The sequence below is a fragment of the Mobula birostris genome, chromosome 15 (assembly GCF_030028105.1).
Source record: "Mobula birostris isolate sMobBir1 chromosome 15, sMobBir1.hap1, whole genome shotgun sequence".
In the NCBI taxonomy this organism is placed as follows: Eukaryota; Metazoa; Chordata; class Chondrichthyes; order Myliobatiformes; family Myliobatidae; genus Mobula; species Mobula birostris.
In genome coordinates, this window is record NC_092384.1 from 47,495,991 (window position 1) to 47,508,210 (window position 12,220).

A 12,220-nucleotide genomic window follows, 5' to 3' on the forward strand; every position below is an offset into this window, starting at 1 on the left:
GTAATGATTTACCACGAAAACAATATTTACCTACTGTAACCTGAAGGCAATTAATCGCAAACGTAAAATGATTGAAGAATGCTAAAGCGAGTGCTTACCTCTTGTCTTTGTGTTCCGGGTGCAAGAAGCAAGATTGCAATTTCTAATCGGGATCCGGATATGCCTTATTGGGAATCGTTTTGTAAAAGCAAAAATTGACTTCAAAGAAAACACCATTTTGGTTCAACGCTGCTACAATTCAGCGCAAAGCGGATGGAAATCTGATTCGAAATAGTCAAAGCAGAATTGTAACTGATACAGCCGGTTTGTGCAGGGATACATCTATTGCAAAATATCCTGCTCTTCTATTGGTTTTGTGTTTCATCTCCCGGCTAAACTGCTTCTGTCACATGAACCCACCCATTCATGTTTATCGAACACAGCGCATGCGCTCCTCCCTCAGCGAATCAAATTATGAAGCCCTTAAATTTCAACATAAAGGTCTTTAGTCGCCGGGGAAAAAACGAGGGTAACATTTGTTGTTGATGACTTCATGTAGCCTGAAAGCAGTTAAAAGTAATATGAATTTCATTAAAGTAAACAAACCGCAAAGAGCAATTAAGGCGAAATTATGTTGACGATATTTGTTAACCAGTCCACAGTGAATACGTATTTATCAGTACTGTATTGGGCCAAAAACTTGATGGATGACTAAACTTAACGTAAGATCTGCTCGAGAGCCATCCTTTGTACAATTGCGTGTCAGCATAAATGAAATACTAAACATCTGGATTGGGTCATGAATTTACAACTATCAAAGGTGAGCGTGTAAGCATCGTCCAAGGCTGTTTTCTCAGCCTTGCGCTTCAGTAAACATCTTATTTGTGGACCAGGATTGCCAACTTGCTGCTAACAATTCACACGACCGAATTGGATGGTTATGAAATATTAACAAATCTGCCTCAACCAATTAAATAAATCTAATCATTAATAATATTTTTAAGGTTTCTGACCCAAAAGGATAACTAGTTTCTTTTTCCACAAATAATGCAGGACCACCTGAGTTCTTCCAGCATTTTCTGATTGTTAGATTCCAACATATGCTTTCTTAATTGTTTTACTTTCTTGTCTATGAACATATTTTGATTCTCCCCTTTTAAACATTACAACTAAATATTATACAATGTAGATCAAAGTTCAAAGTAAATTTATTATTAAAGTACATATATGTCACCATATACAACCCTGAGATTCATTTTCTTGAAGACATACTCAATAACCCAACAATAGAATGAAAACTGTGATAAAATAATCATAGAATAGTAAATTGGATTAAACATTGGCTTTGCGTGAGAAGCCAGAGGGTGCAAGTAGATGGTTGCCTCTCTGACTTACTAGTGGAGTGCCGCAGGGATTGGAGCAGGGTCTGTTGTATTTTGTCATCTAGATGTATCATCTAGAATGTTTTATTTTGCTTGGATTTACCCTATCTATACTCCTCATAATTTTGTATACTTCTATCAAATCTCCTCCCAATATTCTATGTTCTAAAGAATACAGTCCTAACCTATTCAACCGCCCTTAAAACTCAGGTGCTCTGGACCAAGCAACTCCTTGTAAATTTTTTCTGTACCCTTTCGACCTTGTTTACTTCTTTCCTGACCAAAACTTCTCACAATACTCTAAATTAGGACTAATCAACGTCTTGTACAACTTCAACATAACATCCCTATCCTCTGTACTCAATAAATTGATTTATAAAGGCCTATGTGCCAAAAGCTTTCTTTATGACCTTAATTATCTGTGACGCCACTTTCAATGAATTACGGACCTGTATTCCTAGATCCCTTTGTTCTACCACACTCCTTAGTTCCCTACCTTTTACTGTGTAAGATCTACCCTGATTGGTCCTACCGAAGTACGAAACCTCACAGTTGTCTGAATTACATTCCATCTGCCATTTTTCAGCCCATTTGCCCAGCAGATGCATATCCCTCTGCAAGCCATGATGGCCTTCCTCACTATCCACTACACCCCTAATCTTCGTGTCATCCGCAAATTTGCAGATGACGTTAACCACATTATCATCCACATCATTGATACAGATGAGAAACAAAGGACCCAGTACTGATCCCTGCGGCACACCACTAATCACAGGCCTCCAGTCAGAGGCAACCCCCTATCACTCTCTGGCTTCTCTCACAGCCAACGCGAGACAATTTACTACCTCATCCTCAATGCCAAGTGACTGAACCTTCTTGACCAGCCTCCCATGTGGGACCTTGCCAAATGCCTTACTAAAGCCAATGTAGACAACATCCACTGTACTGGTAACTTTTAGATTAGATTAGATTAGATTATGAGGAGCCTGGTGGTGAGTCCTGAGACTCTAGTGCCACCACCTCGATGGCAGCAGTGAGAAAAGAGGATGACCTTGGAGGTGGGGGGGTCTCTGATGATGGATTCTGCTTTCCTGCAACAGCGCTCTGTATAGATGTGCTCAGTGGTGGGGAGGGCTTTATCTGTGATGGACCGGGCTATATCCACTTCTTTTTGTAGGGTTTTCTGTTCAAAGGCATTGGTGTTGGCATACCAGACTGTGATGTAGCCAGTCAGTATACTCTCCACCACCCATCTATAGAAGTTTGTCAAAATTAGATTAGGTTAGATTATGAGGACACGCAGTCCTCTTCTATTGTCATTTAGTAATGCATGCATTAAGAAATGATACAATGTTTCTCCAGAATGATATCACAGAAACACATGACAAACCGACTGAAAAACTGACAAAAACCACATAATTATAACATATAGTTACAACAGTGCAAAGCAATACCGTAATTTGATAAAGAATAGACCATGGGCATGGTAAAAAATCTCAAAGTCTCTCGAAAGTCCCATCATCTCACACAGATGGTGAACCTCCAGCGCCGCAAACTTGCCAATGCAGCATCCTGGAAGCATCCGACCACAGTCCGACTCCGAGTCCGTCCGAAAACTCCGAGCCTCCGACCAGCTCTCCGACACCAAGCACCATCTCTGCCGAGCGCTTTGACCCCGGCCCCAGCAACAGGCAATAGGCAAAGCCGAAGATTTGGGGCCTTCCCCTCCGGAGATTCTCGATCACACAGTAGCACTCCAAGATCGATTAGACAGGATACCACGCATGAAGCCATGCTGACTAATCTTAATCAGTCAGTCTCTATCCAAATACTTACATATTCAGTCCATTACAATACCTTACTATAACTTCCACAACTGATGTCAGATTCATCGGCCTATAATTTCCTGGTTTCTGTTTACTGTTTTTTTAAAAACGCAGAAAAAACATTGGCTGTCCTCCAGTCCTCTGGTACCTCTCCTGTCGCTGAGGATGTTTTAAATATCTCTGCTAGGGGCCCGGAAGTTTCTTCACTTGCCTCCCTCAGGGTCCAAGGGAACACCACACAAGGCTCTGGGGATTTATCCACCCTGATTTGCCTCAGGGTAGGAAACACCTCCTCCTTTGTAATCTCTACAGGGTCCATGAAGTTGACCCTGTAGAGACTATAGAATTTGCCTCACTTCTATAGAACCTGTATTCATCTCTCGAGTAAATAAAGATGCAAAAATTCATTTTAAATCTTCATCTGTTTTGGCTCCACACATGGATTACCATTCTGGTCTTCCAAGGACCAAATTTATCCCTTGCAATCCTTTTGTTCAGAACATATCTGTAAAATCCTTTAGAATTCCCCTTCACCTTGTCTGCTAGAGCAATTAGCAGGGGAGATTTGATATGAAGGGTTAGAGATAAGGTAAATGCAAGCAGGTCGGGTGAGGTCATGGATTAAAGATGTCATAGCCTCAATCAGTGTATGACCCAGTATTAACACTATGTTTTTAACACAATAGGAAACTACCTGTAAGAATCATTTTACTGTTTTCACATGTATTCCTCTTTTACAAATCTTCAAAAGTACTATTTAAGTATTCACTAAATTCTGCATCTTCACCCTCTTTTATCCGATTCCTTTTTCTTATTTAATCTCCACCATCCTTCACATTTCATTTCCTCCCACGCTAGACCCTTGCTTTGAATCATTAAAACATTTTTTAAATCACGGATACTCATAAAGTCATATAGTCTACCTGCTTGGCATCTTTACACTAATCTTACATTCAATCAATTACCTATGCACCATGGTAATTTATAATAACCAATTAACCTCCTAACCCCATACTTTAGGGATATTGTCGGAAAGTATCCAAGACATCTTCAAGGAGCGGTGCTTCAGAAAGGTGGTGTCCACTATTAAGGACCCCCAACATCCAGGATATGCCCTCTTTTCATTGTTACCATCAGGAAGGAGGTACAAAAGGCACACACTCAGCGATTCAGTAACAGCTTCTTTCCATCTGCCATATGATTCCGAAATGAACATTGAACCCATGAACACTACCTCACTTTTTAAAAAATGTATGTTATTTCTGTTTTGCACTATTTTTAACTTACTGTAATTGATTTACTTAGTTTTTTTTCCTTTCTATATTATCACGTATTGCATCGTACTACTGCCGTTAAGAAATGATCTTCCAGGAATCAATAGACTCTGGCATGGTTTCGGAAGACTGGAAGGTTGCAAATGTAGTTCCGCTGTTTAAGAAAGGAGGGGGGCAGCAAAAAGAAAATTACAGGCCTATTAGTCTGACATCGGTAGCTGGAAAGTTATTCGAGTAATCCTTAAGGACGAGGTTATGAAATACTTCGAGGTGCATGACAAGATAGACCCAAGCCAGCATGGTTTCGTGAAGGGAAGATCCTGCCTCACCAGCCTATTGGAATTTTTTGAGGTAATATCAAAAAAGATCGACAAGGGAGAGGCTGTGGATGTTCTGTATTTGGATTTTCAAAAGGTCTTCGATAAGGTGCCGCAAAAGATGAGAGCCCATGGAATTACAGGAAAGATATTGGAATGGGTGGAGCATTGGCTGATAGGCAGAAAGCAAAGGGTGGGAATAAAGGGATCCTATTCTGATTGGTTGCAGGTTACTAGCGGTGTTCCACAGGAGTCGGTGTTGGGGCCGCTGATTTTTACAATGTATATCGATGATTTAGATTATGGATTAAATGGTTTTGTGGCTAAGTTTACGGATGACACCAAGATAGGTGGAGGAGCAGGAAGTGTCGAAGAAACGGAAAAGTTGCAGAGAGACTTGGTCAGTTTAGGAGAGTGGGCAAAGAAATGGCAGATAAGATACAATGTTGAGCAATGTACATTTTGGAAGAAGTAGTAATCAGGCAGATTATTATTTAGATGGGGAGAAAACTCAAAGATCGGAAGTGCAAAGGGACTTGGGGGTCCTCGTGCAGGATACCCTAAAGGTTAACCACCAGGTTGGATCGGCAGTAAGGAAAGTGAATGCTATGTTGGCATTCATTTCAAGAGGAATAGTGTATAAGAGTACGGAGGTGTTGATGAGGCTCTATGGGGCTCATTTGGAATACTGTGTACAGTTTTGGGCCCCCTATCTTAGAAGGGTTGTACTGATGTTAGAGAGATTTCAGAGATTTATGAGGATGATTCCTGGAATGCAGGGGCTAACATATGAGGAGCGTTTGTCGGCTCTTGGACTGTATTCATTAGAATATAGAAGGATGAGAGGGGATCTCATAGAAACATTTTGAATGTTGAAAGGGTGGGAAAGGCTGTTTCCCATGGTGGGTGAGTCCAGGACAAGAGGTCACAGACTTAGAATTAGAGGATACCCATTTAAAACAGAGGTGGGAGAAATTTTTTTAGCCAGAGGGTCGTGGATTTATGGAATTCGTTGCCACATATGGCTGTGGAGGCCCGATCATTAAGGGTGTTTAAGGAGGAGATTGATAGGTATCTAATTAGTCAGGGTATCAAGGGATATGGGGAAAAAGCCAGAAATTGGAACTAGATGGGAGAATAATTTAGCTCATGGTGGAGTGGCGGCGCAGACTCGATGGACCGAATGGCCTACTTCTACTCCTTTGTCTTGTGATCTTGTGAAGTTAACAAATTTCACGACACACGCCGGTGATAATAATCCTGATTCTGAATTAAAATTAGTAAGGAACATTAAGCCAAGTAATTTCAAAGATTAAGTATCCTATAAATGATACAAAAAAATACTGCTATTTAAAATTGCTGGCATGAAAAATTAAGTATGTATGTACAGGTCACCTGTCTTGCAAAGACACTGCCCAGAAGAAAGCAATGCTGAACCACTGAAATATGAAATATGAAATCCAATTACTTTTAATTATTAATTTTAAGATAAATGTCATTGAAATTTAAATTTACCAGTCTTGTTTTACTTCCCATTTGAAATAAATCTTCTTTCCTCTATTTCTTTTGTAGCTGATTTTACATATAATTCCCCAATTCAAATCTGCACCATCTCCTTTTACCTTCTATCTTGTGTTTTATAATTATTCAACCTAAATAAAATGTTTCAGATCCTAGGGCCTTCACTTCCCTCAGTGTATAATCTTCAATTTGCGCTTCCAACAATGTGACATAAAATATTTCAAAATCTAAAGGTTCAAGGGCAGTCTTGCTAAATGGAGGCATGTTTGAATTTTCCCCTTGCTGACCTTGGCTAAATCAGAGAAAGTTTTAGAAAGCTAAGGAATAATCTGATGGCCTTTGCCAAAAACATATTTACAGACCTAATTTGTTCCCCTATCACGCAAGGGAACTAGAACAAAATTCAGATGTCAACTTTGAAAGAGAAGGTTGCAAGGTTAAATCCAACTCCAGAAATCAAAGCAAAAGCAAGCTGGAGTATTACACCATTCTATCAGATTAATTCTTAGTTTTCTAATGGCTGGGGTCACCTGTCTTGCAAAGACACTGCCCAGAAGAAAGCAATGCTGAACCATGACTGTACAAAAATTTGCAAGAACAATCATGATCATGGAAAGACCATGACTGCCCATGTGATACGACGTGGCATATAATGAACAAACGATTGCCTGCATTGCCATTTTCAGGTAACTATGAACTTAATATATACAGTAAATGGCCTGGACCTTAGGATTGTATTTCAACGCTCCTAATGTACAGCAAACAGTAGGGACATATCCTCCTAGTATTCAGCATCACACAATGCATTACCTCACACTTGGCTGGATTAAATTTCATCTGTTGCTGCTCCGCCTGACTCCAGTTGATCCATGTTTTATTGCATTCTCAATCTTCCTTGCTATCTATGATTCTAGCAATTTAAAAATTGTCAGCAGATTTACTGATCAGACCATGACAAACATCAAATATCTCAACTCCAATCCCTCCAGTACACCACTGGTTTTAGACTGAGTTAGAAGATCAAACCTCCACCACTAATCTCTGCTTTCTATCACTATACCAATTTTGAATCCATTTTACCAATACATCTTGAATCCCATGTGCTTTAACTTTCCAGATCAATGCATCATGCAAAACGCTTTTTGACAATCCACATATACCATGTCTAGTGTTCCACCTTCATCAATTGTCCAGGCTAAAGTCATAAAAATATACAGCACAGAAACAGGCCCTTCAGTCCATCTAGTACACTTTGAACCATTTAACCTGCCTACTCTTATCAACTTGCACCTGGACCATAGATCTCCATACTTCTACCATCCATGTACCTATCTAAACTTCTCTTTAATGTTGAAATCGAGCTTGCACGCAGCACTTGTGCTGGCAGCTTGTTTCAGACTCATGACACTATGAGGGAACAAGATCCCCTCATGTTTCCCTTAACTTCTCATCTTTCACCCTTAATTCATGACCTCTACTTGTCATCCCACCCAACCTCAATGGAAAAAGCCTGCTTGCATTTACCCTATCTATAACCCCTCAATTTTGTATACCTCTGTCAAATCTCTCCTTAGTCTGCTACATTCCATGGAAACTACTCAATCTTTCTTTATACAAACATTTGTAACTCAAGTCCTCCCAATGTGCCAGAAGCTTTCTTTATGACTCTAACTACCTGCACCCCGACTTTCAATGAATTATGGACCTGTATTCCCAGATCCCTTTGTTCCACCGCACTCCTCAGTGTCCAACTGTTCACTGTGCAAGACCTACCCTGGTTGGTCCTACTGAAGTGCAAAATCTTGCACTTGTCTGTATTAAATTCCACCTGCCCTTTTTTCCAGCTGGTTCAGATCCCTCTGCAATATTTTTTTCTCGTTGTCCACTAAACCTCCAATCTTGGTGTTATCCACAAATTTGCTGATCCAGTTAACCACATTGTCATCTATATCAATGATATGAACGTTAAACAACAATAGACCTAGCACCAATCCCTGCGGCACTCCACTAGTCAAAGGCCTCCAGAGAGGCCCCCATCTACTACCGCCTTGACCCTGCCTTGTGCAGCTGGATCCTGGACTTCCTGTCAGATCGTCAGCAGGTGGAAAGAGTGGACTCCCTCATCTCCACCCCTCTGACTCTCAACACAGGAGCCCCTCAGGGATGTGTACTAAGACCCCCCCTTTACTCCCCGTTTACCCATGTCGCCAACGACAGCTCTAATCTGCTATTTAAATTTGCCGATGACACTACATTGATTGGCCTAATCTCAAACAATAACAAGGTGGCTACAGGGAAGAATTCATCTCCCTGATACAGTGGTCCACATGTATGTAAAGGATGTAAGAAGTAAAGTCAATTCAATTCAATTCTCTGGGCTCTCCCGCAAAGCCAATGTCTAATCCAACTTGCATCCTCACCTTGAATGCTGAGGAACTGAACCTTCCTGACCAACCTCCCATGTGGGACCTTGTCAACTACCTAGCTAAAGTCCATGTAGACAATGTCCACTGCCTTGCCTTCATCCACTTTCCTGGTAACTTCCTTGAAAAACTCTATTATATTAGTTAGACATGACCTACCACACACAAAGCCATGCTGACTATCCCTAATCAGTCCACGTCTATTCAAATACTCATATATCGAGTCCTTTAGAATACCTTCCAGTACCTTTCCCACAACTGGTATCAGGCTCAGCAGCCTATCATTTCCTGATTCATTTTTGGAGCCTTTTTTAAACAGCAGAAAAATATTAGCTATCCTCCAATCCTATGGTGCATCACCTGTCATGAACGATGATTTAAGTATCTCTGCAAATTCTGCATTTGCCTCCCACAACGTCTGAGGAAACATCTTGTCAGGTCTTTGGGATTTATCCACCTTAATTTGCCCCAAGACAGCAAACACCTCCTCCTCTGTAATCTGTATAGGGTCCATAACCTGGCTGCTGTTTTGCCTCACTTCTATAGACTCTGTATCCATCTCCCAAGTAAATACTGATATAAAAGATCCATTTAAGGTTTCCCCCATCTCTTTTGGTCATCTCTTTTACCATTCTGATCTTCCACAGGACAAATTCTTGTCCCTTGCAGTCCTTTTGCTCTTAAAGTACACGTAGAATCCCTTAGGATTCTGCTTCACCTTGTCTGCTAGGACAACCTCATGCCTTCTTTTAGCACTCCTGATTTCTTTCTTAAGTGTTCTCTTGCATTTCTTATACTCCATAAATATTTCATTTGTTCTTATCTGCCTGTACCTGCTATGCATCTCGGTTTTCTTAAACAAGACCTCACAATCTCTGGAAAAACAAGATTCCCTATACCTGTTATCTTTACCTTCTATTCTGACAGGCTCATACAAGCTTTGTACTCAAAATTTCACTTTTGAAGGCCTCCCACTTACCAAGTGCACCTTTGCCAGAAAACAGCCTGTCACAGTCCACACCTTTCAGACACCATCAAAATTGGCTTTTCGCCAATTTAGAATTTCAACCTGTGAACCAAACTCTGTATTTTTCCATATTTACTTTGAAACTAATGGCATTATGATCACTACAATGGGATAGATGCAGTGTTCCCCTACAGTGGAACTTCTATGTACTGATTAAGGAAACTTTCCTGAACATGTTTGACAAATTCTATCCCATCTAGTTCTTTTAGAGTATGGGGTCCAAGTTGCTATGTAGAAAGTTAAAAATCACCAACTATCACAGCTATCACAACTACCTTAGAACCGTCTGCAATCTTTACAAACTCGTTCCTTTAAATCCCTTGGATTGTTGGGTAGTCTGTAATATAGCCCCATTAATGTGGTCATTTCTTGCTGCTTCCTCAGTTCCAACCATAAAGCCTCACTAGACAAGTTGTCCTGACTAAGCACTGCCATAATATTTCCCCTGAATAATTATGCTACCCATTCCCCTTTTATCCCTCCTGCTCTGTTGTGCCTAAAACAGCAGAACCTTGCAATAATAAGCTGCCAGTCCTGCCCCTCTTGCAACTGTCTCACTAATGGTTACAGTATCATAATTCTATGTTGATCTGTGCCCTGAGCACATCTGCCTTTCCTACAATACTTCTTACAGTGAAATATACACAGCTCAGGACATTTGTGCTCAACCTTTCAATTCCTGACTTTGAGGTCTTAACAACACGTTTCCACAACCTATTATATGTCTGGCACTCTGGTTCCCATCCCCCGGAACTCTTGTTTAAACATTCCCATGCAGTAGAAGCAAGCCTTTCCACTAGGATATTAGTCCCCTCCAGTTCAGGTACAAATCATCTCTTCTGTACAGGTCCCACCTTCCCTGGAAGAGAGCCCAATGATACAAAAAAAAATTGGACACCCTTTCTCCTTCACCACCTCCTCATCCATGTGTTAAACTGTATGATCTTCCTAGTTCTGGCCTTGCTAGTAAGTGGCAGGGCGAGCAATCCTGAAATTAGAATTCTGGAGGTCCTGCCCTTCAACCTAGCACCCAACTCCCTGAACTCATTTTGCAGAATTTTGTCTCTCTTCCTACTTATGTCATTTGTACCTACACGGACCAGGACCTCTAGTTGCTCACCCTCTCATTAAGAATGATGAGGACTCAATCGAAATGTCCTAGACCCTGGCACATGGGAGGTAACATACCATCTGTGAATCTCGTTCTCACCCACAGAACTTGCTTTCTGTTTCCCTAACCAACGAATCCCCTAACATCACAGCTTGCCTCTTCTCCCCCTTGCCTTCTGAGTCATAGATTCAGACACAGTGCCAGAGATCTGATAGCTGTGACTTTATTCTGCTAGGTTATTCCCACTCCTCCTCCAGCTCCAACAGTATCCAAAATGTAGACCTGTTGTTGAGGGGGAATGGCCACAGGGTGACTCTGTACTTGCTGCTTATCCTCATTCCCCTTCCTAACTATCACCCAGTGTCCTGTGTTCTGCACTTTGGGTGCAACTACCTCTTTATGTCCTACCCATCACCACCTCAGCCTCCTGAATAATCCAGAGTTCATCTAGTTCCACCTCCAAGTCCTTAACACAGAATGTCAGAAGCTGTAGCTGGATGCAGTTCTCACAGGTGAAGTTGTCAGGTACACAGAAGGTTTCCCTGCCTTCCCACATCCGCAAGAGGAGCATTCAACTATCCAGCCTGGCATCTCTACTATTCTAACTGTGCAAATACAAAGAAGGAATAAACCGGGGGGGGGGGGGCAAAAAAATCCACCTATAACTTTTTTGCCTTCTCTCACTCAAGCCTTTCCTCACTAAAGCCAAGATCTAAAGCCTCAAAATCCCTACTGTAACACTGTCCACTCCAAAAATGCCCGCTCCACTTGTCCCTCCATTATTTTAATTTGTTCTTGCCAATCAATTTCGATTGCTGACTGGCTGCTGCTCAAAACACCAACCTGCCACAACTCGATGCCTTACGTACTCAATTGGCGAACCTGAGTGAGCTGCATTTTCTCATATTTCGGATCACGGACTGCCAATGCTCACAACAACATCTGAAATAAACTCAAATTTGACTTGAGATATAGGATTTGTCTAGCAAAAAAAACATGCCAACTCTCTCTAATTATTCCCGGCTTTGCCAAGTCAACAACTGTTTGTTAATAATTTTCCTACTACTAATAGGAGGCTCTTGACCTGTAGCTTCCAGTTTAACCCTACTATATATTTTGAATTAAAGAACAGTCCCATTTTATAAGCAGTTGTGTACCATTTATAATCTTCCAATAGCTTTGCTACTATTCCCACATTACAAGGCAATTGGAAGATTATGTCTTCGGCCTCTGGCATTTCCAGTTTACGTAATTCAATAATCCAGTGAGCATTACAGCTTTTTCAGATAATTCCATTTGAGAACTTTCAACATTTAAATATCTCAATCTATTTTTATCCGATCCAACATTGCTACTGCTT

The 12,220-nt window shown here is 41.0% G+C and overlaps 1 protein-coding gene across 2 annotated transcripts in view; it reads right to left on the reverse strand.

The window, feature by feature from the left end:
* The window catches only part of ca5a (carbonic anhydrase Va), a 79,843-nt gene that overhangs the window by 63,087 nt on the left and 4,536 nt on the right, over nucleotides 1-12,220 (reverse strand). Inside the window, exon 2 of one of the 2 annotated variants that reach the window (XM_072279736.1) lies at nucleotides 99-461. In XM_072279736.1, the coding sequence (XP_072135837.1) occupies nucleotides 99-216 (118 nt within the window). In that variant the 5' untranslated portion in view covers nucleotides 217-461. Of the gene's footprint in view, nucleotides 1-98; nucleotides 540-12,220 lie in introns of both variants that reach the window. The other variant, XM_072279735.1, reaches the window with a different exon arrangement.